Source organism: Capra hircus, unplaced genomic scaffold (genome assembly GCF_001704415.2).
Source record: "Capra hircus breed San Clemente unplaced genomic scaffold, ASM170441v1, whole genome shotgun sequence".
NCBI lineage: Eukaryota > Metazoa > Chordata > Mammalia > Artiodactyla > Bovidae > Capra > Capra hircus.
In genome coordinates this window covers 309,848-333,383 of record NW_017189641.1, presented here as the reverse complement: position 1 = coordinate 333,383, position 23,536 = coordinate 309,848, and the positions used below count along the sequence as shown (strand labels likewise).

At 38.7% G+C, this 23,536-nt stretch overlaps 1 protein-coding gene across 1 annotated transcript in view; it reads right to left on the bottom strand.

The window, feature by feature from the left end:
- LOC102179926 (ribosomal protein S6 kinase alpha-6) overlaps window positions 1–23,240 on the bottom strand; it is a 120,654-nt gene extending 97,414 nt beyond the window's left edge. Inside the window, exons 1-2 of the mRNA XM_018044606.1 lie at window positions 23,158–23,240; window positions 21,395–21,504 (exon numbers count right to left, since the gene is read on the bottom strand). Of these exons, the coding sequence (XP_017900095.1) occupies window positions 21,395–21,475 (81 nt within the window). The 5' untranslated portion in view covers window positions 21,476–21,504; window positions 23,158–23,240. The remainder of the gene's footprint in view (window positions 1–21,394; window positions 21,505–23,157) is intronic.
- Window positions 23,241–23,536: the final 296 nt, after the last annotated feature.

The window sequence follows — 23,536 nt, the reverse complement described above, 5'->3', positions numbered from 1 at the left end:
GGGAGAAGGACATCAACTTACTTGGACCATTATGCTTCAGAGCTACACAGATAACTCTACTTACTTTTCAGAGATACTGAAACCAGACTTGGCTGATTTATATTGTGCCCATAGCTCTACTTAACTCTAATATGGGGATGACCTTTTATTATAGTCCCCTACTGAGAGAGCAAACCTGAAGGGTAGCCTACACTGACTCATTCAGCTAGCACACAAAAACGTTAGGTGTCAAGGGTTAAGTTTCAATTTTTGAAATATAAACAAAGAAAAGCAGAGTGTTCCTGCTCACTACCCAATTCTACAAGGATTACCTTACAACCCACTGAAGACAATGAACAACAGCACAATCTGAGAGGAAAGTAAGACAATAACAGGATGCTCTGTGCTTTGGACAAGAAGGTCCTTTAGCTAGTTAAATATATATCTCTGGGAAAATTTTAATGAACCCAGATTCTTGCATCTTCGCATACAGAGTGAATTGCTAAAGTCATTAACTTGAGATATCTGTTCTTCATAATTTGCAGTAAACTTTCAGGAAAATGTATGTTGGCCTGCACATATTCTCCAGCTAAGAAATCATATATATATTGGCTTCTCTCCTACTTCTGTGGGGCTTCCCTGGTCTCTCAGACAGTAAAAAATCTGCCTGCAATGTGGGAGACCCGGGTTTGATCCCCAGCAGTTCCCCCAGAGCTATGGAGCGGCTGTCTCCTGGGTTCGATGCATGATACTGGATGCTTGGGGCTGGTGCACTGGGACGACCCAGAGGGATGGTATGGGGAGGGAGGAGGGAGGGGGGTTCAGGATGGGGAACACGTGTATACCTGTGGCGGATTCATGTTGATGTGTGGCAAAACCAATACAATATTGTAAAGTAATTAACCTCCAATTAAAATTTTAAAAAAAAAGAGTGTCTAAGTATGTGAGTGGATTCAAACTCCATTTTGAGGGAAATACTGCTGTCACCTGCAGGAACCCCTGCAGCTTATCTTTGAGCAGAAATGGGATGGCAAATATACAAGTCATGTTCCTAAAAAATTGACAACAGAATGTCAACCTCATTTCCTGTACATCTGGTGTTGAAAGTGTATGGATAATCAACATCAAAGACTACTGGCACTTCAGGCACTTGTCAGTGAATTCAATCTTGAAGTGACCTGTATCTGTGCACTTGCCAAGGGCTCACCTAAGACATGATGTTGGAGAGATGATGAACAGGCGAGCCCTCCATTCCTCTTCTAAGGACTCTAATCTCTATGCCTGTGGTTTGTTGTAATATCAGGAAGCAGCATACCTGGGCCAGATCACCTCTGTTCCCAACAGGAATGCTCTCATTGAGTTAAAAATTTAGTGTTATGCTCTGAGCTCTTATGAGATTCAATATAAGAATTGTCCATTGGTTCACTTGAATCTATCACAACAATGTTAATCAGTTATACTGTAATACAAAATAAATAAATACAAAGAATAGTTTATTGGGGGGAAAAAAAGTGTTCATTATGGTTCCTGAATAAAACTTCAACTCATACTGATTTCGCATGTTTTTCCTTAAGTCAACAAAACCCAGATAGAATACTTAAGTCATTTGTTTAAGATCCACCCCTCAACCAAATCTAATGCTGGATGGATCCTATAAGCATCCAAGGCATATCACAGTTTCCCTTTCCTGTCACCAAGTGCCAGTTGAGAGGCCTTCTCAGGCTAGCAGGTTATTGTAGAACTTCAGTTCACTCGCTCAGTCATGTCCAATTCTTGTGATCCCATGGACTGGAGCACACCAGGCTTCCCCATCCTAAATTACCATCTCCCAGAGCTTGCTTAAACTCATGCCCATCTAGTCAGTGATGCCACCCAACCATCTCCTCTATCAATCCCTTCTCTTCCTGCCTTCAATCTTTCCCAGCATCAGGATCTTTTACAATGAGTCAGTTCTTCGCGTTAGGGGGCCAAAGTACTGGAGCTTCAGCTTAAGCATCAGTCCTTCCAATGAATATTCAGAACTGATTTCCTTTAGGATTGACTGGTTTGATCTCCTTGCAATCCAAGGGACTCTCAGGAGTCTTCTCCAATACCACAATTCAAAAGTATCAATTCTTTGGCGCTCAGCTTTCTTTATGGTCAACTTCTCACATCCATACATGATTACTGGAAAAACCATAGCTTTGACTAGATGGACCTCTGTTGCCAAAATAATGTCTCTTTTTTAATATGCTGTCTAGGTTGGACACAGCTTTTCTTTCAAGGAGCAAGTTGTCTTTTAATTCCATGGCTGCAGCCACCATCTGCGGTGATTCTGGAGCCCAGGAAAATAAAATCTGTCACTGTTTCCATTGTTTCCCCATCTATTTGCCATGATGTGATGGGACTGGATGCCATGATCTTAGTTTTTTTAATGTTGACTTTTAAGCCAGCTTTTTCACTCTCCTCTTTCACCTTCATCAAGAGGCTCTTTAGTTCTCTTCACTTTCTGCCATAAGGGTGGTGTCATCTGCATATATGAGGTTATTGATATTTCTCTTGGCAATCATGATTCCAGCTTGTGCTTCATCCAGCCTGGCATTTGCATGATGTACTCTGGAAGGACTGATGCTGAAGCTGAAACTCCAATCTTTTGGCCACCTGATGTGAAGAACTGACTCATTTGAAAATACCCTGATGCTGGGAAAAATTGAAGGTGGGAGGAGAAGGGGAAGACAGAGTATGAGATTGTTGGATGGCATCACTGACTCAACGGATATGAGCTTGAGTAAACGCTGGGAGGTGGTGATGGATAAGGAGGCCTGGGATGCTGCATTCCATGGGGTTGCAAAGAGTTGGACACTACTAAGTGACTGAACTGAACTGAACTTGCTCTGCATATAAGTTAAATAAGCAAGGTGACAATATATAGCCTTGTGGTGCTCCTTTCCCAACCGGGCACTAGTCCGTTGCTTTATGTCTGGTTCTAACTGTTGCTTCTTGATCTGCATACAGATTTCTCAGGAGGCAGGTAAGCTGGTCTGGTATTCCCATCTCTTTAAGAATCTTCTACAGTTTGTTGTGATTCACATAGTAAAAGGCTTTGGCAAGGTCAATAACGCAGAAGTAGATATTTTTCTGGAATTCTCTTGCTTTTCCTATGATCCAGCAGATGCTGACCATTTGATCTCTGGTTCCTCTGCCTTTCCTAAATCCAGCTTAAACATCTGGAAGTTCTAGGTTCGCATACTGTTGAAGCCTCACTTGGAGAATTTTGAGCATTACTTTGCTAGCGTGTGAGATGAGTACAATTGTGTGGTAATTTGAACATTCTATGGCATTGCCTTTCTTTGGGATTGGGATGAAAATTGACATTTTCCAGTCCTGTGGCCAATGATGAGTTTTCCAAATTTGCTGGCATATTAAGTGCAGCACTTTCACAACAACATCTTTTAGGATTTGAAATAGCTCAGCTGGAACTCCATCATCTCCAGTAGCTTAGTAGTACTGCTTCGTAAGGCCCACTTGACTTCACATTCCAGGATGTCTGGCTTTAGGTGAATGATCACAGCATCATGGTCATCTGGGTCATTAATATCTTTTTTGTATAGTTCTTCTGTATATTCTTGTCACCGCTTCTTAACATCAGCTGCTTCTGTTGGGTACATACTATTTCTGTCCTTTATCAAGCCCATCTTTGCATGAAATGTTCCCTTGGTATCGCTAATTTTCTTGAAGAGATCGCTAGTCTTTTCCATTCTATTGTTTTCCTTTATTTCTTTTTTGCACTGATCACTTAGAAGGCTTTCCTATCTCTCCTTGCTATTCTTTGGAATTCTGCATTCAAATGGGTATTTTTTTTTCTTTTTTCCTTTGCCTTTCACTTGTATTCTTTTCTCAGCTATTTATAAGGCCTCCTTGGGCAACCATTTTGCCTTTTTGTATTTCTTTTTCTTGGGGATGGTCTTGATCCCTGCCTCCCATACAATGTTGTGAACTTCCATCCATAGTTCTTCGGGAACTCTATCAAATCTAATCCCTTGAATCTATTTCTCACTTCCACTGTATAATCATAAGGGATTTGATTTAGGTCATACTCAAATGGTCTAATGGTTTTCCCCACTTTCTTCAATTTAAGGCTGGATTTTGCAATAAGGAGTTCATGATCTGAGCTACAGTCAGCTCCTGGTCTTGTTTTTGTTGACTGTATAGTGCTTCTCCATCCTTGGCTGCCAAGAATATAATCAATCTGATTTCAATAAAGACCATCTGGTGATGCCCACTGTAGAAGTTGGGTTTCCAATTTCTCCTTTTATGCAAAATCCATTTATTCCTTTTCAAATGATAAGAGACCCAATCCTTTTGTTTGGAATCATGACATTGAGTCAGCTTTTGAAACTTTAAAAATTAAATTGGTCACTGACCCTGCTATAGGAAACCCTAGTGATTCTCTTCCCTTTCTACTATGAAGTTACATGAAGTTAGCAGAAATACCCTTGGAGTGCTTGTTCAGCCCATGGGGAAAATGCTCACCTATCAGCTATTATAGCCAAAAGTTGGAACTCAAAACTCAAGGACATCCACCTTGCCTTTGAGCAATAGCCCACTGCTACTCTTCTGTGGACCACAGGAGAGAGAGTTACAGGGTCTTCTTTACAAGTGTTTGTCTCTCACTCTATTGCAGCATTTGTGAACTCATACTACACACAACACTTAATCTGTTAGTGGACTGAAGCCTCATGAAATCTTATTGTTTTCCTCTCCAAATGTCATTTTTGTCTCATGGAAACTCCCTAAATCCTGCTACTTTCTTAACATCACCAACAGATGAGACCCCACATGACTGCATAACCACAAGTGATTTCTTGACTAGTCCACATCCAAATTTACAAGAAACACCTTTAGACAACTCTAGAGCTTAGTTTACTTATGACTCCTACCTATGAAATAATGATAGACATCTGAAAATGGGATACACTGTGTCTATTCCCCTCACTTTAACAGAATACAAAGCTTAGCCCTTTATTTCTTCAGCCCAAATAGAAGCTGACCTATAAGTACTCACTCATGCCTGCACTCAGGTATCTGGCAAACATGCTAACAATTACACAGCAGGTATGCTCTTGGAGTAGCTCATGACTTTGGAATGCTTTGGAAACAGAGAAGTCTCCTGCTCCCAGGGCGAAATGAAATTGAAAGTGATGCCTTTGTTAACATCTTACTGGATGCAATCCTGCTGTCACAACTGGCAATAATAAAGCTCCTAGTGCATTCCAAAGACAACATTGAGGCAGAAAAGGGAACCAGTTAAATAGATAAAACTAAGGTAGAAGCATTACAAGATTACAAGATTCAGGCTCCACAAAGGAACCTCCTGTTGGTCATTCTATTCACACCATGTTAGCTATTACTTGGACAGGCACCCAAGATCTAAAGGATATTATCAGAGATGGGCAATAGCATGCTACGTATAAGGAACAGAGGTGGGTTTCTGAAGGATACACATTTGATCAACATATTGGGCTTTGGTATGGGCCAAATGGCTGCTCTGCTCTTTCTGAAGTCATTCAAGCAACCATATTAAAATTAACATATGAAATGACTCATGGGGGAACTAATAAAATGAAAACCTGTGGAAAACAATACTTTTGGAAACCTTTTTCACAGTAGTGACCAAAATACATCAGAGGTGTCAGATCTGTCCTAAGTACATTGAAGGAAAATCTACTAATACTTCTCAAGGCCACATATACATGTTCTGGTGATGATTTGTATGTGTTTTCATTGGTTAGAATCATTTCCTTACAAACAAGCAACTGTCCTTGCAGTGGACAAAGGACTGTTGGAAAGGACTATTCCTACCTGAGGAATTCCCCTGGAATTATGTAGTGATAACAGTACCCATTTCACTGGAAAAATTCTAAATGCTGTTTGTGATCTGGCCTATACTACATTTCCACTGTGCCTATCATCTCCAATCTTCTGGTCTAGGGGAAAGACCAATGGCATAATTTACAAAACTCAATCGGCAAAACTCTCTAAGGCCTTTGGCCTTCCTTGGCTTAAATTGCTACTTATAGTTATATTAAACATTTGAAATAATTACTGGAAGACCCAAGATTTGTGAATCAGGATCACATGAGGCACTTCTAGTCAAGGGAGATCTTTTACATTATTGTCAAAATATCATTAAGACTCTGAAGAAAAATGAGCATCTGGTTGAAAAATCTTTCCACATCCAGGGGATGAAGGTATAGAACACCACAATTTACACCCAGGAGACTATGTTTATTGGAAAAGACATCTTTTAACAGACTTCTTACAGATCAGATGAAAGGGGTACTATCACAATACTTTTAACCAATCCCTGTGCTGCTAAACTTTAAAGCATTGATTCTTGAATTTGTTTCACATTTTAAAAAGACTTCTCCAACTGAATGGGCCTCTGAAACCGTTGGAGACCTAAACCTAAATTAGACCTAGAAATCAAGCAGATAACATCTGATACAGATGGCTCTTCCAAGACTCTAGACTAAGCCAATACTCTTCATGATCTCCATCAGTGAAATATCTCTGATTACCCTTGTTCTAATTGTGGTTACCACAGAGTTGTGATATGTCCTCTATTCTGTAATATCTGATGAAGCATCAACTTAACACTCATTATACTTCTAACATTATAGACACATTTTCAAGGAGTGAAAATTTTCATGAATAGGTGTATACCTAGAATGATAATTCAGAAGAACTGTCCCTGACCCTTTGCCTCTTAATTTTGACAATGGAGGACTGAGAAGAATCTAACCTTTGGGACTCTTCCTTGTGGCTGCAAGTTTATTAATGTGCTGTACTACATACAGTGGGCATCCCCCGTTGGTGGTAATTCTAGGAAAACCAAAGATCTTGCTTGAACTCTGCTAGGAATAAGCCTCTGGCTCCAATTATTGGGCATCTGATTAATCTATTCAGCTTGGGATTCTTTCACTGACCAAGGCCAATAGGCCACCCTTACTCCTCTATATTGTAAAATGGCTGACTTTTCTTGGGATAGTTCTTTCACTATAGTTATGTTATTATTATTTATCTTAATATCCATCCAGAGCCCTTACGCCTGGGAAAATAATCCCTTAGCTCACATCTCCCAAAGTCTAGCCACTATAGGAAATCTAACAAACCGTTGGATATATCATCAGTGTACCCCAAATTACTCACTGAATTCTGAGATCCCCTTACCTTAGCTATCTCCAATATTACTGGTATCACTGCACCATGTCTTGTGCAGAATTCATCTATTCTCCCAGCATGTCTGCTCACTTACTCAAACCCATAGCTCCCTTTTCCTGTACGATCAACAAACTTTGACAAATTTCTCAACAGTTCCTTAGGAATATTTGTTCCAAAGGAATCATGCAGTTATCTAGAAAACATCATATCCAGCTTCCAAACACCCACCTTTACCTCACTGTGTAACAACAATACATATTATCATGAAAACCCTCATTTTTTTTTCAGTATTAATATTTATGTTCTTAAAGCAGCTGGCACAGTGTCACATGTGCTCAATAAATGCCTGATGCATGAATGTTTTCCTGCCAAAAGAAAATACAGGAAAAAATATATGGAACATTTTAGTTAACAATTAATCAAAGTTGAATAATGCTACCTATGTACAAAATAATATACCTGTGAATCAAAACTTACTGCTACATCATCATGTGCTACTAATTTAACAGATTTAGTTTTGACATACAATTGTGGGAACATTACTCTTAAATAATAATACAACTATTTTTGGTCAACTTGAAAACAATCTTCCAAGTCAACCCATAAAGGTACACACACACACACACACACACACACACACACACACACATACATACTGCAGAGAGTCAGAATGACCAAGCAACTGAATTGAACTGAAATATATATATACATATATAGAGAGAGATAGATAGATAGATAGATATAGATATATCCATGGATAAATGTCTTACTTGAAGAATCACAAACCAGAGAGAAGTGAAAACTATCTTTGTATATTTTTACTATAACACACTTTATCAGTTTCACTAATAGTCTTTTAGTTGGGCATGTCCAAAAATTATTCTTTTTGTTTTGCTTTCCACATAGCAGGTTTAATCTCCATCCTGAGTTTTAAACTACTAAATACTTTCAAAGGTTTATTACTAGTTATGGTCATTTCTCCAGATTTATGCTTTTAATGTTTTAGATTGAATTTTATAGTCAACACATTACTTATAGAAAATTTGATAGCACCTGCAAACTTCATTTAAAATGATTTGTTTTGATCTTCCTGTTTTTTTTACCCCAATAGGTTAGTCCTTTGAAACATAACTACATAACTACTCACTGTCACTGCTTCACAGGTTTAAGTAAAGGCAATTTTGATTTATACTGTTCATGGGGTCCTCAAGGCAAAAGTACTCAAGTGGTTTGCCATTCCCTTCTCCAAGTGTGTATGCAGGTAAAGAAGCAATAGTTAGAACTGGTCATGGAACAACAGACTGGTTCCAAATTGGGAAAGGAGTATGTCAAGGCTATATATTGTCACCCTGCTTATTTAACTTACATGCAGAGTACATCATGTGAAATGCTGGGCTGGATGAAACACAAGCTGGAATCAAGATCGCAGGGAAAAATATCAAAAACCTTAGATATGCAGATGACATCACCCTTAGAAAGCAAAAGAACTAAAGAGCCTCTTGATGAAAGTGAAAGAGGACAGTGAAAAAGTTGGCTTAAAACTCAACATTCAGAAAACGAAGATCACGGCATCCAGTCCCATCACTTCATGGCAAACAGATGGGGAAACAATGGAAACAGTGACAGACTTTGTTTTGGGGGTCTCCAAAACCACTGCAGATGGTAGCTGCAGCCATGAAATTAAAAGACGTTTGTTCCCTGAAAGAAAAGCTATAACCAACCTAGACAGCATATTAAAAAGCAGAGACATTACTTTGCAGAGAAAGGTCCATATAGTCAAGGGTATGGTTTTTCCAGTAGTCATGTATGAATGTGAGAGTTGGACTATAAACAAAGCTGAGTGCTGAAGAATCAATGTTTTTGAACTGTGGTGTTGGAGAAGACTCTTGAGAGTCCCTTGGATTGCAAGGAGATCCAACCAGTCCATCCTAAAGAAAATCAGTCCTAAATATTCAATGGAAGGACTGATGTTGAAGCTGAAACTCCAATACTTTGGCCACCTCATGTGAAGAACTGACTCCTTTGAAAAGACCCTGATGCTGGGAAAGATTGAAGGCAGGAGGAAAAGGGGACAACAGAGAATGAGATGGTTGGATGGCATCACCGACTCAATAGACATGAGTCTGAGCAAGCTCCGAGAGTTGGTGTTGGACAGAGAAGCCTGGCATGCTCCAGTCCATGTGGTCGCAAAGAGTCAGACACAACTGAGCGACTGAACTGAACGGAATTCTGTTTCAATATATCTATTCAGATATTTTGTGTGTGTGTGTGGCCACACTCCACAGGTCTGTGGGATCTTAGTTCTCTGATCAAGGATCAAAAGCACAGCTTTAACCACTGGACCTCCAGGGAATTCCCCTAAAAGAGTTACCTTTTAAAGAGATTCTCAGGATGAGCAAGAGTATACTGTCTCTAAGTTACTCTATTAGTCAGGTATTTAAAAACAATTATGAGACTCTGCTCGGGCACAGTCATAAAGAATCCACTTGCCAATGCAAGACATGCAAAAGCGTGGGTTCAAATCCTGGGTTGTGAAGATCCCCTGCAGAAGGAAATGGCAACCCACTCCAGTATTCTTGCCTGGGAAATCCCATGGACAGAGGAACATGGCGGGCTACAGTCCATGCGGTCGCAGAGTTGGACACGACTGAGCATGCAGGCAGCCACAATAGACTCTGCTCTAAAGTAAATTAGCTGTTAAAACACACTCATGTTCAAATCAAAGCATAAAAAACAGTCCAATTTAACTATGAATCGTCTTTGAAGTATTTACCATTTCATGTTACCTGTGTTTTTGAACATCAGCTCATCTTTATCAAAACTCAATGTTATATCTTCCTTTTTTTTCCTTCTACCTTAACAGACACAGACTTCTATCCATAAACACTGTCTTACATATTAAATATCTGTTCCATCCCTCAATCACACTATAAGCTCCCTGAGGAAAAGGATCATGTCTTATGATTCTTTATAACCCCAGTATCTAGCATATTATCCAGAACATAATTAATCCTGGAAAAATTTGTGGAATGGAATGACTAAATTTATAATCTTAATGAATTAAATGTAAAAAATAACTTCAGTAGTAACTACCAGAGATTTTCCTTTTTATTAATTTTCTTACTTGAAACATTTAAAAACTTTGAAACTTAATTTCATAAAGTATTTCCAATAGTCATTCTGCTTATGATTTCTGACTCAATTTTAAATTCTAACAGCCAATATAAATTCAATTCTTTCAAAATCATTTGAAAAATACACGGCTTGCGTCATTCATAAGATATTTTTCAAAATAAGTCTACAAAAATTCTTGATACTTCATATATTCCATGGGATTTACTTCAAATGTTCTTTTGTTGCTGTTTTTTTTTTTTTCACTTAGACTCCTAACACTAAATTTTGTCAGATTAGTACAAACAACTTTGTAAACGACATTCTAAAACCATTTGTCTAAACGGTGACACACAGGCAATTTTTTTTTTTTACATTTTAAAGGACTGTTTTAAAAATATGCAATAGATGTTATAAAAAGCAAACAAACTCTAAAATATTTATTTGGCTCTTAACAGAAAAAGTTTACCACAACTTAGTCTAAACTATCTAATTTTTTAGTAATTAGAAGCATAACATTTAAAAATGCACAAGAGTACCAAGTTGGTCATATTTCATACTACACGGTGGACGAATAGGACAGAGAGAACACTTTCTCCTCCACAATTTCATCAAAAGATTATTTGTATGCTGAGCAACTTCCACAAAACAACTTCTGAACACTGGCGAGACGGCTGTCTGATGAGGCCTTACAAATAGCTGAAAAAAGAAGAGAAGTGAAAGGCAAAGGAGAAAAGGAAAGATATACACAATTGAATGCAGTGTTCCAAAGAACAAGGAGAGATAAGAAAGCTTTCCTCAGTGACCAGTGTGAAGAAATAGAGGAAAACAATAGAATGGGAAAGACTAGAGATCTCTTCAAGAAAATTAGAGATATCAAGGCACTATTTCATGCAAAGATGGGCTCAATAAAGGACAGAAATGGTAGGGACCTAACAGAAGCAGAAGATATTAAGAAGAGGTGGCAAGAATACACAGAAGAACTATACAAAAAAGATCTTCATGACCCAGATAACCACGATGGCATAGTCACTCACCTAGAGCCAGACATCCTGGAATATCAAGTCAAGTGGGCCTCAGGAAACATCACTATGAACAAAGCTAGTGGAGGTGATGGAATTCAAGTTAAGCTATTTCAAATCCTGAAAGATGATGCTATGAATGTGCTGCACTCAATATGCTAGCAAATTTGGAAAACTCAGCAGTGGCCACAGGACTGGAAAAAGTCAGTTTTCATTCCAATCCCACAGAAAGGCAATGCCAAAGAATGCTCAAACTACCACACAATTGCATTCATCTCACATACTAGTAAAGTAATGCTCAAAATTCTCCAAGCCCAGCTTCAGTAACACGTGAACTGTGAACTTCCAGATGTTCAAGCTGGTTTTAGAAAAGGCAGAGGAACCAGCGACCAAACTGCCCACATCTGCTGGATCATCGAAAAAGCAAGACAGTTCCAGAAAAACATCTATTTCTGCTTTATTGACTGCCAAAGCCTTTGACTGTGTGGATCACAATAAACTGTGGAAAATTCTGAAAGAGATGGGAATACCAGACCACCTGACCTGCCTCTTGAGAAATCTGTATGCAGGTCAGGAAGCAACAGTTAGAACTGGACATGGAACAACAGACTGGTTCCAAATAGGAAAAGGAGTACGTCAAGGCTGTATATTGTCACCCTGCTTATTTAACTTATATGCAGAGTACATCATGAGAAACACTTGGCTGGATGAAGCACAAACTGGAATCAAGATTGCAGGGGAAAATGTCAATAACCTCAGATATGCAGATGATACCACCCTTATGGCAGAAAGGGAGAACTAAAGAGCCTCTTGATGAAAGTGAAAGAGGAGAGTGAAAATTTTGGCTTAAAGCTTAACATTCAGAAAACTAAGATCATGGCATCTGGTCCCATCACTTCATGGCAAATACATGGGGGAAACAGTCGAAACAGTTACAGACTTGATTTTCTTGGGCTCCAAAACCACTGCAGATGGTGGCTGCAGCCATGAAATTAAAAGACACTTGCTCCTTGGAACAAAGGCTATAACCAACCTAGACAGCATATTAAAAAGCAGAGACATTACTTTGCCAACTAAGGTCCATCTACTCGAAGCTTTGGTTTTTCCAGTAGTCATGTATGGATGTGAGAATTGGACTATAAAGAAAGCTGAGCACCGAAAAATTGATGCTTTTCAACTGTGGTGTTGGTGGAGACTGCCAGGAGATCCAACCAGTCCATCCTAAAGGAAATCAGTCCTGAGTATTCACTGGAAGGACTGATGCTGAAACTGAAACTTCAATACTTTGGCCACCTGATCAGAAGTGCAAACTTATTGGAAAAGATCCTGATGCTGGGAAAGATTGAAGGCGGGAGAAGAAGGGGATGACAGAGGATGAGATGATTGTATGGCATCACTGACACAATGGACATGAGTTTGAGTAGCTTCCAACAGTTGGTGATGGACAGGGAAGCCTGGCGTGCTGCATTCCATGTGGTTACAAAGAGTCGGACATGACTGAACAACTGAACTGAACCAAGTTGGCCTAGCAAAGAAAGAACAAACTAAAATTATCTATGCTATGGGCTTATAACTGCTGCAGTACACACAGAATATTGCTTTCCCCTGATTATGTTCACGATTTCATAACACTCAAGCTGTATTTTCAATTTACTTTTACTCCAATGTTCCTGTATCCTTGTAAATTAAAAGAAAATGCCAGCAGAATAGATACTTTTCCATGCTTTTTGAAACCAATAATTTTACTAGCAGAAACCTGTCATCTCCCTGAAGGAAGATTATGTTAGATTTTTAGATGCTGTTAACTCTAATAACAAACTAATGAATACTTAGTTCACCTTTTGGAACCGGCATTATTCACCCAAATCTTTTTCAATATTTCACTTGTGCCATACTGTTACAAGTATTTAAAACAAATAAAGTCAAGTACACTACTTTTTAAAACATAGAATCTAAAAACGTAAAATCTGAAACAATGATGATGACATTTCTGTTCCTCTCAAATTAAAAAATGATAATGACTCTAAAGTTACTGTTTATTCAATTAGAATCAGTCTTCAAAGTAATACCCTAATTCAAGATCACTCTAAATCTTCAGAGACGTTATTTCTAGAAAAACAGTCATGCCATGGCCCTCTTAATAATCTTTCTGCAACACAGAGCCCAATAGGTTAAATAAAAAGGCTGAAGTCAGCCCTATTGTTATCTAGACAAACCCATGCTTCCCAGAGACTGCTTACATGTACAGTATGTTAAAATTGGTCACATAAGGTATTACTGATCTTGCTATCCAGCTTCTGAACAATCTCGCTATGAAAATAATGAGGATAAAGGTAATTTCAAAATTTTACTAGTTATTTCAGTATACACCTCCAAAAAGTTAGAGGTGAAATACACAAAATCAAACACTAGTAACTTGAAGGATAACTTGTTAACCCAGAAAACCAACCTGTAGACTCTGTATTACTTCAACGTCAAGAAATAAGAGACGCCTATTCAAAGGCAATTCATTAGGAATTTTTTTTTCCTTTCCCATGCAGCAAAAAAGACTGTAGAAGAGCACTAAATAAAAGCAAAAGGGACACATGCCTCCAAAGAATAATCCTCTTTAACTGCCATAATCCAATGCCAAGAGTAAAGAGAGGTACCTAAAGCAAAAATAAGACACAAATAGAATTCCCATACATACCTAGGCTCTACTCTTGACAGCTGATTTGAATAGGAGGAAATCTATTACTATTTTTTAAAACTACCAAAGGAGTTTTGCAAAGCCAAGGAGAAGGAGTTATCACTGAACTTGTGAGTAATTTCACAAGAGTATGGAATTAGAACACTGCTATCCCAGAAAAAAATAAAATTTTAAAAAATTTTCTATCAGCCTAAATTTGCTGGTTGTTGTGACATAATATACTGTCCCTTCCAACATTTCCCAGTTAATTGGTTTTCAGCTTTCAAGGTAGAAACCCAGAACAATAAGCAAATGAATTCTATCTAGTAACTAACACAACAATCTACACATGCAGGCATTTAATGATCATTTGCTGAATAAATGCAAAATAACATTTAGAATCAATTAAAACCAATCTGAGTATCATCATGCTTTTATTTTTTTATTTATTTTTTTATAGTAGCTAATTTTATTTTTTTGTTTTGTTTTTTTGTTTGTTTTTATTTTTACTTTATTTTACTTTACAATACTGTATTGGTTTTGCCATACATTTTAAAAGGACTGGTAGTTGTGCAAATGATAGGTTACTATTAGTTGAACTAAGCATATCAATATTATATATACATTAGAAGGTATCTGTGGAACATTTTAAAACTTTGGTCCAATGACAGTAAAGCAGCTTCCCTGGTTACTGTTCAGGCAGGAATTTGTTTACTCTCCTTGGTCGAAATGACTTTAATGGTTCTAAATAGCTCCAAAATGTTCCCCATGCTAAGACACTGGTCATCTGGCCAGTCTAATGCAAACTACAACATATGCTTTGGAAAATTTTACTTTCAAAAGATACATGTATTGTGTGTAGCATAGATGAATGCACACTTTTACATGGCATGTGTACATACATGGTATTCTTTAGTAGCAATTCTCACTGTAGTAATTTCTTAGAGATATGAGGTCCTTACAATTTCATAAAAATACAACCTTGGGGAATGTGAAACAAGTTTAAATTGGCCATTGAGTTATTTATCAGAGTAAAAGAAGTCCTTTGTGTACAACATCTAAATCTTATTTTGTTAAAAACAGCAATAACTTTATTATTCTTGTCAGAGAGTATATGCAAAGAACAATGATTTTGTTTACTTCTCAAAATAATCAGAGATAAACACATTAATTTCCATTTTATATATGAGGAAACTGAAGACCTTTACTCTGCTTCTGCACTTTTCTCAGAAATCAGTTGAGCCTATTTGAGTGGACTATTTCTGGATTCCCTATTCTGTTCCACTGATCTATGTGTTTATTCTTCCAATACCACACTGCTTTAATTTGTTTTTACTGCCTTACTACCCTATATTGAGTGATTTCTTGCATTTTAGTTTTTTCAAAACTGTTTTAGATACTCTAGATCCTATGCTTTCATATATGAAATTGGGAATGAACCTGTCTATGTCTACATAAAACCTCCTTGGATTTTATTGACCTTTATTTTGAGTGAGCATAGCTATTCAATCAGCAATTCTGATTTACTGATCTGATATGGTTGTCAACAACTTGTCTATGTCTTCTCATCTTCAATATAATCTTTATAAGGGGGACAACAATGTATACAGGGAAAAACATGAATTTAAAATGATCTCAGTTCAAATTCCAACTGTGCCTTCCACTGATTTTTGTCTTTCTCATCTGTTAAAAAGATACACCTTTTCATACCAAACTGTTTTGAAGAGTTAGTAAAACTGAAGAGATAATACATGTTCAATAAATGTCGTTTCTTTTTCCCTTAAGAGATACATTTAAGATGGAATGGATTCCAATGTCTTTTTGAGTAAAAAATTTACATTAGGTGCTAAAATTACTACATATCCTCTTAAAGTCTGTCCCCAACCACTTTACAGGAAAGAGAGACAGGCCTCATTGTAAGAATAATTATTTGTGGCCTTTGAAATTTTTGTTAGTGAAGGGATATTTTATTCACAATGGAGTCACTATCTCCTTAGCTAGTAGTAAGGTATGCAGATTATTTAGCTTCAAAATTATAAGGTTAAAACAGGTCACTAAACTTTTTTTTCTCTTATAGAAAAGGAAATTCCTCAAATCTACACAGGAAGAGTATACAAGATACTTCAAATACTTCCTCTGCTCCCATCATACTGTAGAACAACAGAATAAAACATACAAAAAACATAACTCACAGAAAATTTATTTTACAGCTAATTGCTGGCTTAGGAATTGACAGACACTTTTTTTCTGTTGGATAATGAGAACTACATGACTATTTTTTTCCTTTTGGCATAGAGCTGTGGCTCTTTATCATTGGCTGTATATCACAATCACCTAGGAAATGATGCCCAGACACTCACCAGATTAAATATGAATCTCTGTGAGTTAGGCACCATCATGGAAATTTTTTTTTAATTCCCAGATATCTCTGATCTAGGCTGTTGTTATTTAGTCGCTAAGTCGTATCCAACTCTTTTGAGACCCCATGGATTGTATCCCACCAGGCTCCTCTGTCCATGGGATTTCCCAGGCAACAATATTGGAGTGGGTAGCCATTTCCTTCTCCAGGGGATCTTCCTGACCCAGGGATTGATCCTGTGTTTCCTGCATTGGCAGGTGTATTCTTTACCACTGAGCCACCAGGGAAGCCCCATCCAATGTATGATCAAAACTAAAAACTACCAGCCCATGGAAATCAAGGTCAAATTTGAAATTAAACTGTATTTTAAATATGTAGCAGCTCACCCTCCAACCCCATCCTCCATCCTTTCCATCCTTTCTATGCTGTTTCCTCTTATCCTGAATATCAAAATAATTTTTATTGGATCTTATCTCCTATAAACCATCTGAAATACTTTGTGAAATGGAAGCAAGGAATAAACAAAACACACTCTCTCCCTCTCAATCTCTCTCTTTCTCTCTCTCACATACCAACACACACACACACACACACACACACACACACACACACACACACAGCAGGACCTACTTCAAATGTACAGATAAGAGTTAAAATCTAGCAGCAAAATCAGTTGCGTAGAATGCCTCCAGGGCAATTCAGAAAACATCTCTATTATCTACAAAAGCCAGTTCAAACTTAGCTCTACATCTCTCTCCTAGGACCTCCCTGGTGGTCCAGTGGTTAGGAATCTGTCTGCAAGTGCAGGAAATGTGGGTTCAACCCCTGGTCTGGAAGGGTCCCATATGCCATTGAGGAGCGACTGAGCCTGTGCTCTAGAGCTCACGAGCTGCAACAACTGAAGCCCACTCACCTAGAGCCAGTGCTCTACAACAAAAGAAGCCACTGCAATGAGAAGCCTGAGTACCACAACTAGAGAGTACCCACGACTCACAGCAACTAGAGAAAGCCCACAAGCAGCAAAGACTCAGTGGAACCAAAAATAAAATAAATTAAATCTCTTTTCAACTCTCTTCCCACCTAAAAACAAACCAAAAGAAAACAATATAGACAAAGAAAATAAAACCATCATCAAGAACAGTACATTATCTTTGGAAATCACATAAATGTATAAATATTATACAGCAAATTTTGACAAAAGTATTAAAAATTAAGACCTCAAGATTCCAAGTACTTACCAGACTTTGAGAACTGCTGGCTAAAGATGACAGCATCCACCAAGAGAGAAATTACAAGAACAGAAAAAAATCTTATATTTCTCTCTCAAAATTATAGATGAGAGAAACTGAAAGGGGCGGTATGGAAACAATATGGCCAGAGAAAGCAATAGAACCAAGTCAGGCCTTATTTTGGAATGGTGAGGTAATGATTACCTCTCTTGAAGAAAAAAATCAAGGTAGGGAAATACAGAGGCTTTGCCCTGAAGGAACTGGCCTGAATATTTCCAGACCAGACTGGCTTAAAGTAAAATAGTCTTAGAAAAACTGGGAAGGCATCAGTGGTGGGTTGGGGTCAGGGCCCTGTTGGCCACTCCCCTCTTTCTAGTCCAAATAAACCTGGTGAGAGTATATAAGGAAAACAGATATCCCTGTTCTCTTTATTGCATTCTAGAAAAAAGCACCAGTCACTATTTTCAGCACAGCCCTCTGCACTCGTGGGCTGCTATTTAAGATGAATACTGATAAAGCAAAAATTTCAAGCTAAAGCACTATTTTAAAAGTACTGAAAAACTTTTCAGCTAGTAATAAGCGTATTCACCTTTAGAGGTAAAGATTTTAAGCATGCCAAGCATAGCCAGAAATCTTTAGAGTGGTTTGTTCTTGTTTAAGACACAACTGGAGCAGTGTTGTTTTAGCTTTCTATCTCCCTACGCTGCAAATATTTGTTTATCTTTATACTAGTCTAGTGGCTAACAGACACTTTTACTGGCAAGCATGCATTAAATATCTGTTATATTGAATTTAGTCCTACCATAATACTTCTAATTTCTCTTACTCCCTAATATCTGATCAGTTGTTAAACTATTTTAACTCTTCAAGGTCTCTCCCTCAGTATTCTCCTTTCTACTGCCTTCTGTCTTTGTTAAAAAAAAAAAAACTCACTTTCACTGATTAAAATTCTCCACCCTCAGTCTCTCCTCAACTCCAATCCATCCTACATGCTGCCATCAGCTATTGCCAGCACAGATCTGGTCATGCCATTCATGATCTCAAAAATCTTCAGTAGCTCCCATTTACAGAACACTGAAAACCTTTAAACTAGCTTTAAAAGCCCCATACAATCTGGGCCTTGCCTACCTTTAGATGAATACCTCATATCACACTATATTCCAATTCTCACATCATAGACTTATATCCTACCAAATCATACTCCTCCTTCCTCCAAGGACACATCCATGCCTTTGCTTACACTGCACTCATCCACCAGAAATAGGTTCCTTTAATCTGCGAAAATATTATCCACTCTCCAATGCTCTGCTCAAATTCCACCTCTTTCACAATGCCTTACTAAATCTATTCCCTAAACCACCATCACAGCCACCTCATTGTTGACGGTCTTGTAATTTGTATAATAGCAGTTTCTGCATATGACTATCTTGCCCACCCGAATGTAAACCCATGGGGATGGGGCAGGATTCAGGATGGTATATCTTTAGACATTTCACATTACAATGCTATGTACTGAACTGCCTTGTACCCAATAAACACTTCATGAACTGAACCAATTCCTACCATGACAAAAGTTCAAAATAAGAAAAATGTCAATGAAACATCTCATTAGCTAGTTATAACAAATTATTTGCCTCTCCTTATCCCCCAAAGTGTTCCCAAATATAACTTTCTATTTCATCTTTAATCATCCTATCATTACAAATGTGATCAATATACTTAAATGAAATGATCTAAGAAGGAGATCTTATGAAAAAAACCACTCATAATAAGGAAAACTGAAGCTATGACCATGGTTATCTAAATCCCAAGGTTTTAATATGCTGCTGCTAAGTCACTTCAGTCATGTCTGACTCTGTGCGACCCCATAGATGGCAGCCCACCAGGCTCCCCCCGTCCCCGGGATTCCCCAGGCAAGAACACATGAGTGGGTTGCCATTTCCTTCTACAATGCATGAAAGTGAAAAGTGAAAGTGAAGTCGCTCAGTTGTGTCCGACCCTCAGCAACCCCATGGACTTCAGCCTTTCAGGCTCCTCTGTCCATGGGATTTTCCAGGCAAGAGTACTGGAGTGGGGTGCCATTGCCTTCTCCAGGTTTTAATATAGTTGACAATAATTCAGAATTTAGGGGCAGAAAAAAGAGGTGACTATGGAGAAAGAGAAGGAACTGTATACATACTATGTGCAAATCATTTTGCTAAGGAATTAAACACAGCAAGGTATTTAGTTTTTATATAACAACTCTTGAAGACAGTTCTTCTCCCATTTAGAGATGAAGCTCAGAGAGGTTAGGTAACTTGCAGTGGAGCTAGTGTAAGTTGGATGTGAAACTGGAACCTAGATTAAACTGGCCTCCAAAGCCCATATTCTTTGCTCTATTACTACAGGGTCTCATGAATTTAAGTAAAATTAACAGTTTTTCCCAATCTGCCATATATCTGATGTCCTAGTTAAATTTTTAGAGTCAGTGGCTTTAGCCCCAAACTGTTTTAGCAATGAATTGTACTACTTTCAAAACTAACTTCCTTAAACAAAAGCAGTATGCTAAAAAATAATATAAAAGTACCAATAAATATTTAATATAATATGGTGATATAATATACAATTGAAAATTCTATAACAAACTCCATCAGGAATCAAGTAGTCTCTCACCAAAACAGAAAGTGCACAAACTCTGTACATGGCACTATTTCATGAAAAGTCCACTTTACTACTAAAACAGGCTATTCTTAATGACCTTTGTCCAGGAATGACCAATACCCATCACACCTCCTAATTCTTACTTGAAACCTCGACACATTTTCCCATAGGACAATTTTACAGTGATTAGGGTTTTCATCATTATATCTCTTCCCTGACGCTGACAGAATTCAGGCAATAGCTAAAATTATGGCTGCCTGAGAGATAATATCCTTTGAAGTCCCTATTCCCAATAGACCTAATTGAGATATTCTCTGCAAGAGCTCTCAGAACCAAAGCTTCTTGCTTATCCTATTTTACCCTCTCCCAGGAACCCTCTTTCCCCTTTCAGGCCCATTCTCCACCTCTCACTGGAACCAATCTAATTCTTGTTTGAAACCTCTGACACATTTCCCATTGAACAATGTTACAGTGATTAGACTCTTCATCATTATACCTCATTACTGTGCACTGGTATAAAAACACAACTGTCCTTAATAATTTTTTCCTGTGCAAAAACATGTTAAGAGGCTAAACAACCAATTATCACACTTCTGAATGATAATTCAAAGGTTAACAACTGCCCATGAAACAAGACAGCAAAAGATGCTGAAAAAGATTCCACAAAATATGACAGTGTATACAATCTTTTATTTTATCAGGATTTAACACACACAGAAATAGACATTAAAGTTTCCTGTAACATTAAAGTTAACAGATTCATACTTACATTTTTTTAAGGATTTCAACACATATTCAAAAAATATATTCTACAATGAAAGCACCCTTAGTCCTAAAAACTATCATGATTGAGGGCTGCAAAGTTCACATTTAATGGTTAACATTTCCAAAGCCAACATCAACAAACATGTAATTAAAATAAATATAAATTCTGGGAAGTAAAAGTGTCTCCTTATCAAAAGAAAGCCATTATAAACAAACATCAATAACAACAACAACAACAACAAAAACATATCCTGTTCTGAGTACTAAACAGGTCTAAGCAGGTCAGATGTAGTGGTTAGTTTTCACCTAGAATATTTGTTTTAGAAAAAAGTTTAATTAAGTCACTTGCAGGGTTAAATCTAACCACTCATAACTGTTTTAGACAAAGAAGGCAGAAATACTATCTTTACCACATTACCTTCACCTTTCGTTTTACTTCATAGGGATTAACAATTTCCACTCCAGTATTTTTCCAAATTGCTGAGGTAGAGAGACCCATTGTTAAATCTCTATAATACCTAAAACATACTGCAAACAATAAAAAAAAAACCATATGTGGTAATTACAATTTAAAACATTTCTACATTCAAAGTTAACAAAAATAATAGCAAGCATGCGAATGGTTCCCCCCTCCCATCCCAACCTTTTATCCAAGCATTTAACTGTTTTTATAAACCAGATGCCTAGAACTATAAGTCAAAAGATTACATACACAAATTAAACAAAATTCCTCTTCCCTTGAGTAATCTTCTAGAAAATTCTTGCAAGTATGAAACATTCCAAGAAGAAACAAACCCCTCTTCATTTATCCTGTTCTTAAGAGATGTAGAATATTAAAATGTATCTAGGAATTCCTTAGTGTAATAGTAAAATATTTCCTATAAATAGAGAGGGTTCAACTTTAGACTTCTTCCATATTGCACTACATTTCTTATTAAATATTATTCTGGCATGTAATTTTAACCCCAGCTCAGTTGGAAATTTGAAAAGAAAAAGAACAAATTAAACAGACAGCAGTCTAACGTATATTTTTAAGGATGAAGCAAGTACTTAAAAGACAAATCTGCACCTAGAGATGTGGAGGATTTCAAGTCCTACCTCAAAATATCCTACTGTGAATCAATTTGGCCTTCAAAATTTTAGGAGATCTGTAATCGTGATGGCCTCTACTGCACTACCAGGCTGTCAATAGATTAGGTTATCAGAAAAACATCCGACTTTCCAAAAAGTCTTGTTTTTGTTTTTAATGCTGCCTGCTTCTAATAGTAACAACAAAAACAACAAAGCAACAATAATAAAAAACAAAGAACCTGTGCACATCTGAGTTCTCACTGCACAGCTGACCAAAGCATAACCAGAACAGTTTCGGAAGTAAGAAGAGCGGGAAGAGAGGCGAACCAAAATATTTTGGTTGAACCTCGCTGTCTTACCAAAGATTCCTCTTATAAGGGCTGGAGTTTACTTTGCCTGTTCTTTCACTGACCAACGGGGCGGGGACAGCAGTTGGGCAAAGGGAGAAGGGGCGGAAGAGGGCGGTAGAATTCAGGAGACCGCCAAGGAGGCTGCAGAACATCACCTGAGTGTAGATAAAGAAACCTTGCCTCCAGTTAATCTCCACTTAGGTTGTTACAAAGAACCACAAGCCACAAAGAAATGAGAAAAGTAACTAAGGAGCATTCATCCCTATGTGTAAATGTCCCCAGAGTTCGTCACCTTGCTGTTTCTGTTGCGCTGGGTTCCTAAAGCACCCGGTGTTCAACAGAGAGCTGGAGTCAGCAGCTGTCCCTCAAATTGGCAGCTAGCACACTTGGCGCAGCGGAGAAAGAGAAACATGCGGAGCCAGGCGCGGGCACCTGGCGTATCCCCCAGTTCCACTTCAGGTCGAAAAGTGAAGAAACTTAGTCACAACTCTGGCGTGGCCCGCAAGACAGATACTCCCCCGAGGCCAAGCCTGGCCGGGGCTGCACTTACTCCTGACTCCCGAGCCCGCCGCCCAATCCCCGCCGGCTCCCAAGAGAAAGCGCGCTTCGAGCAGAGCGTTGTCCGCCGCCCCGCAGCCTCAAGGGGCCTGGCCTGGCACCTCGCTTCCCAGCCCCATGCCCCTTCTCCCCCGGGCCCCCCAGCAAAGGTCTTGAGAGGAGGAAGGGGGTGGCCCCAACCCCTCTTGGCCACCACACTAACCTCGCCGCTTCTTGCACTGCCGCCAAACACCTCCATTTCTTGGTCCCAGGGCTCGTCTTGAGGAGCGAACGGTAGCATCGCCCCTTCAGGAGCACTCGAACAGGAGCTGCCAACTGCCCGAGCGGCCGCGCATCCCGTTTTTGGAGCCTGCCTGCCACTGCGCCGCCGCCACCGCCGGGATCCCCAGCCTCGCCTTCAGCGACAGCTGCCTTCGCCGTGGGGTCCCTCAAAGACTCGAAGCGAGGGGTCGTCGCCACCGCAGGCTGCTGCTCCCCACGGAGAAGACAACTCTGTGCTGCCTCTCCAAGAGCTGCCGCTCGGTTTGTGCTCACCACTGCCGCCAACGCCGCGACAGTCGTTCGGCGGTGACTCCCCCCCC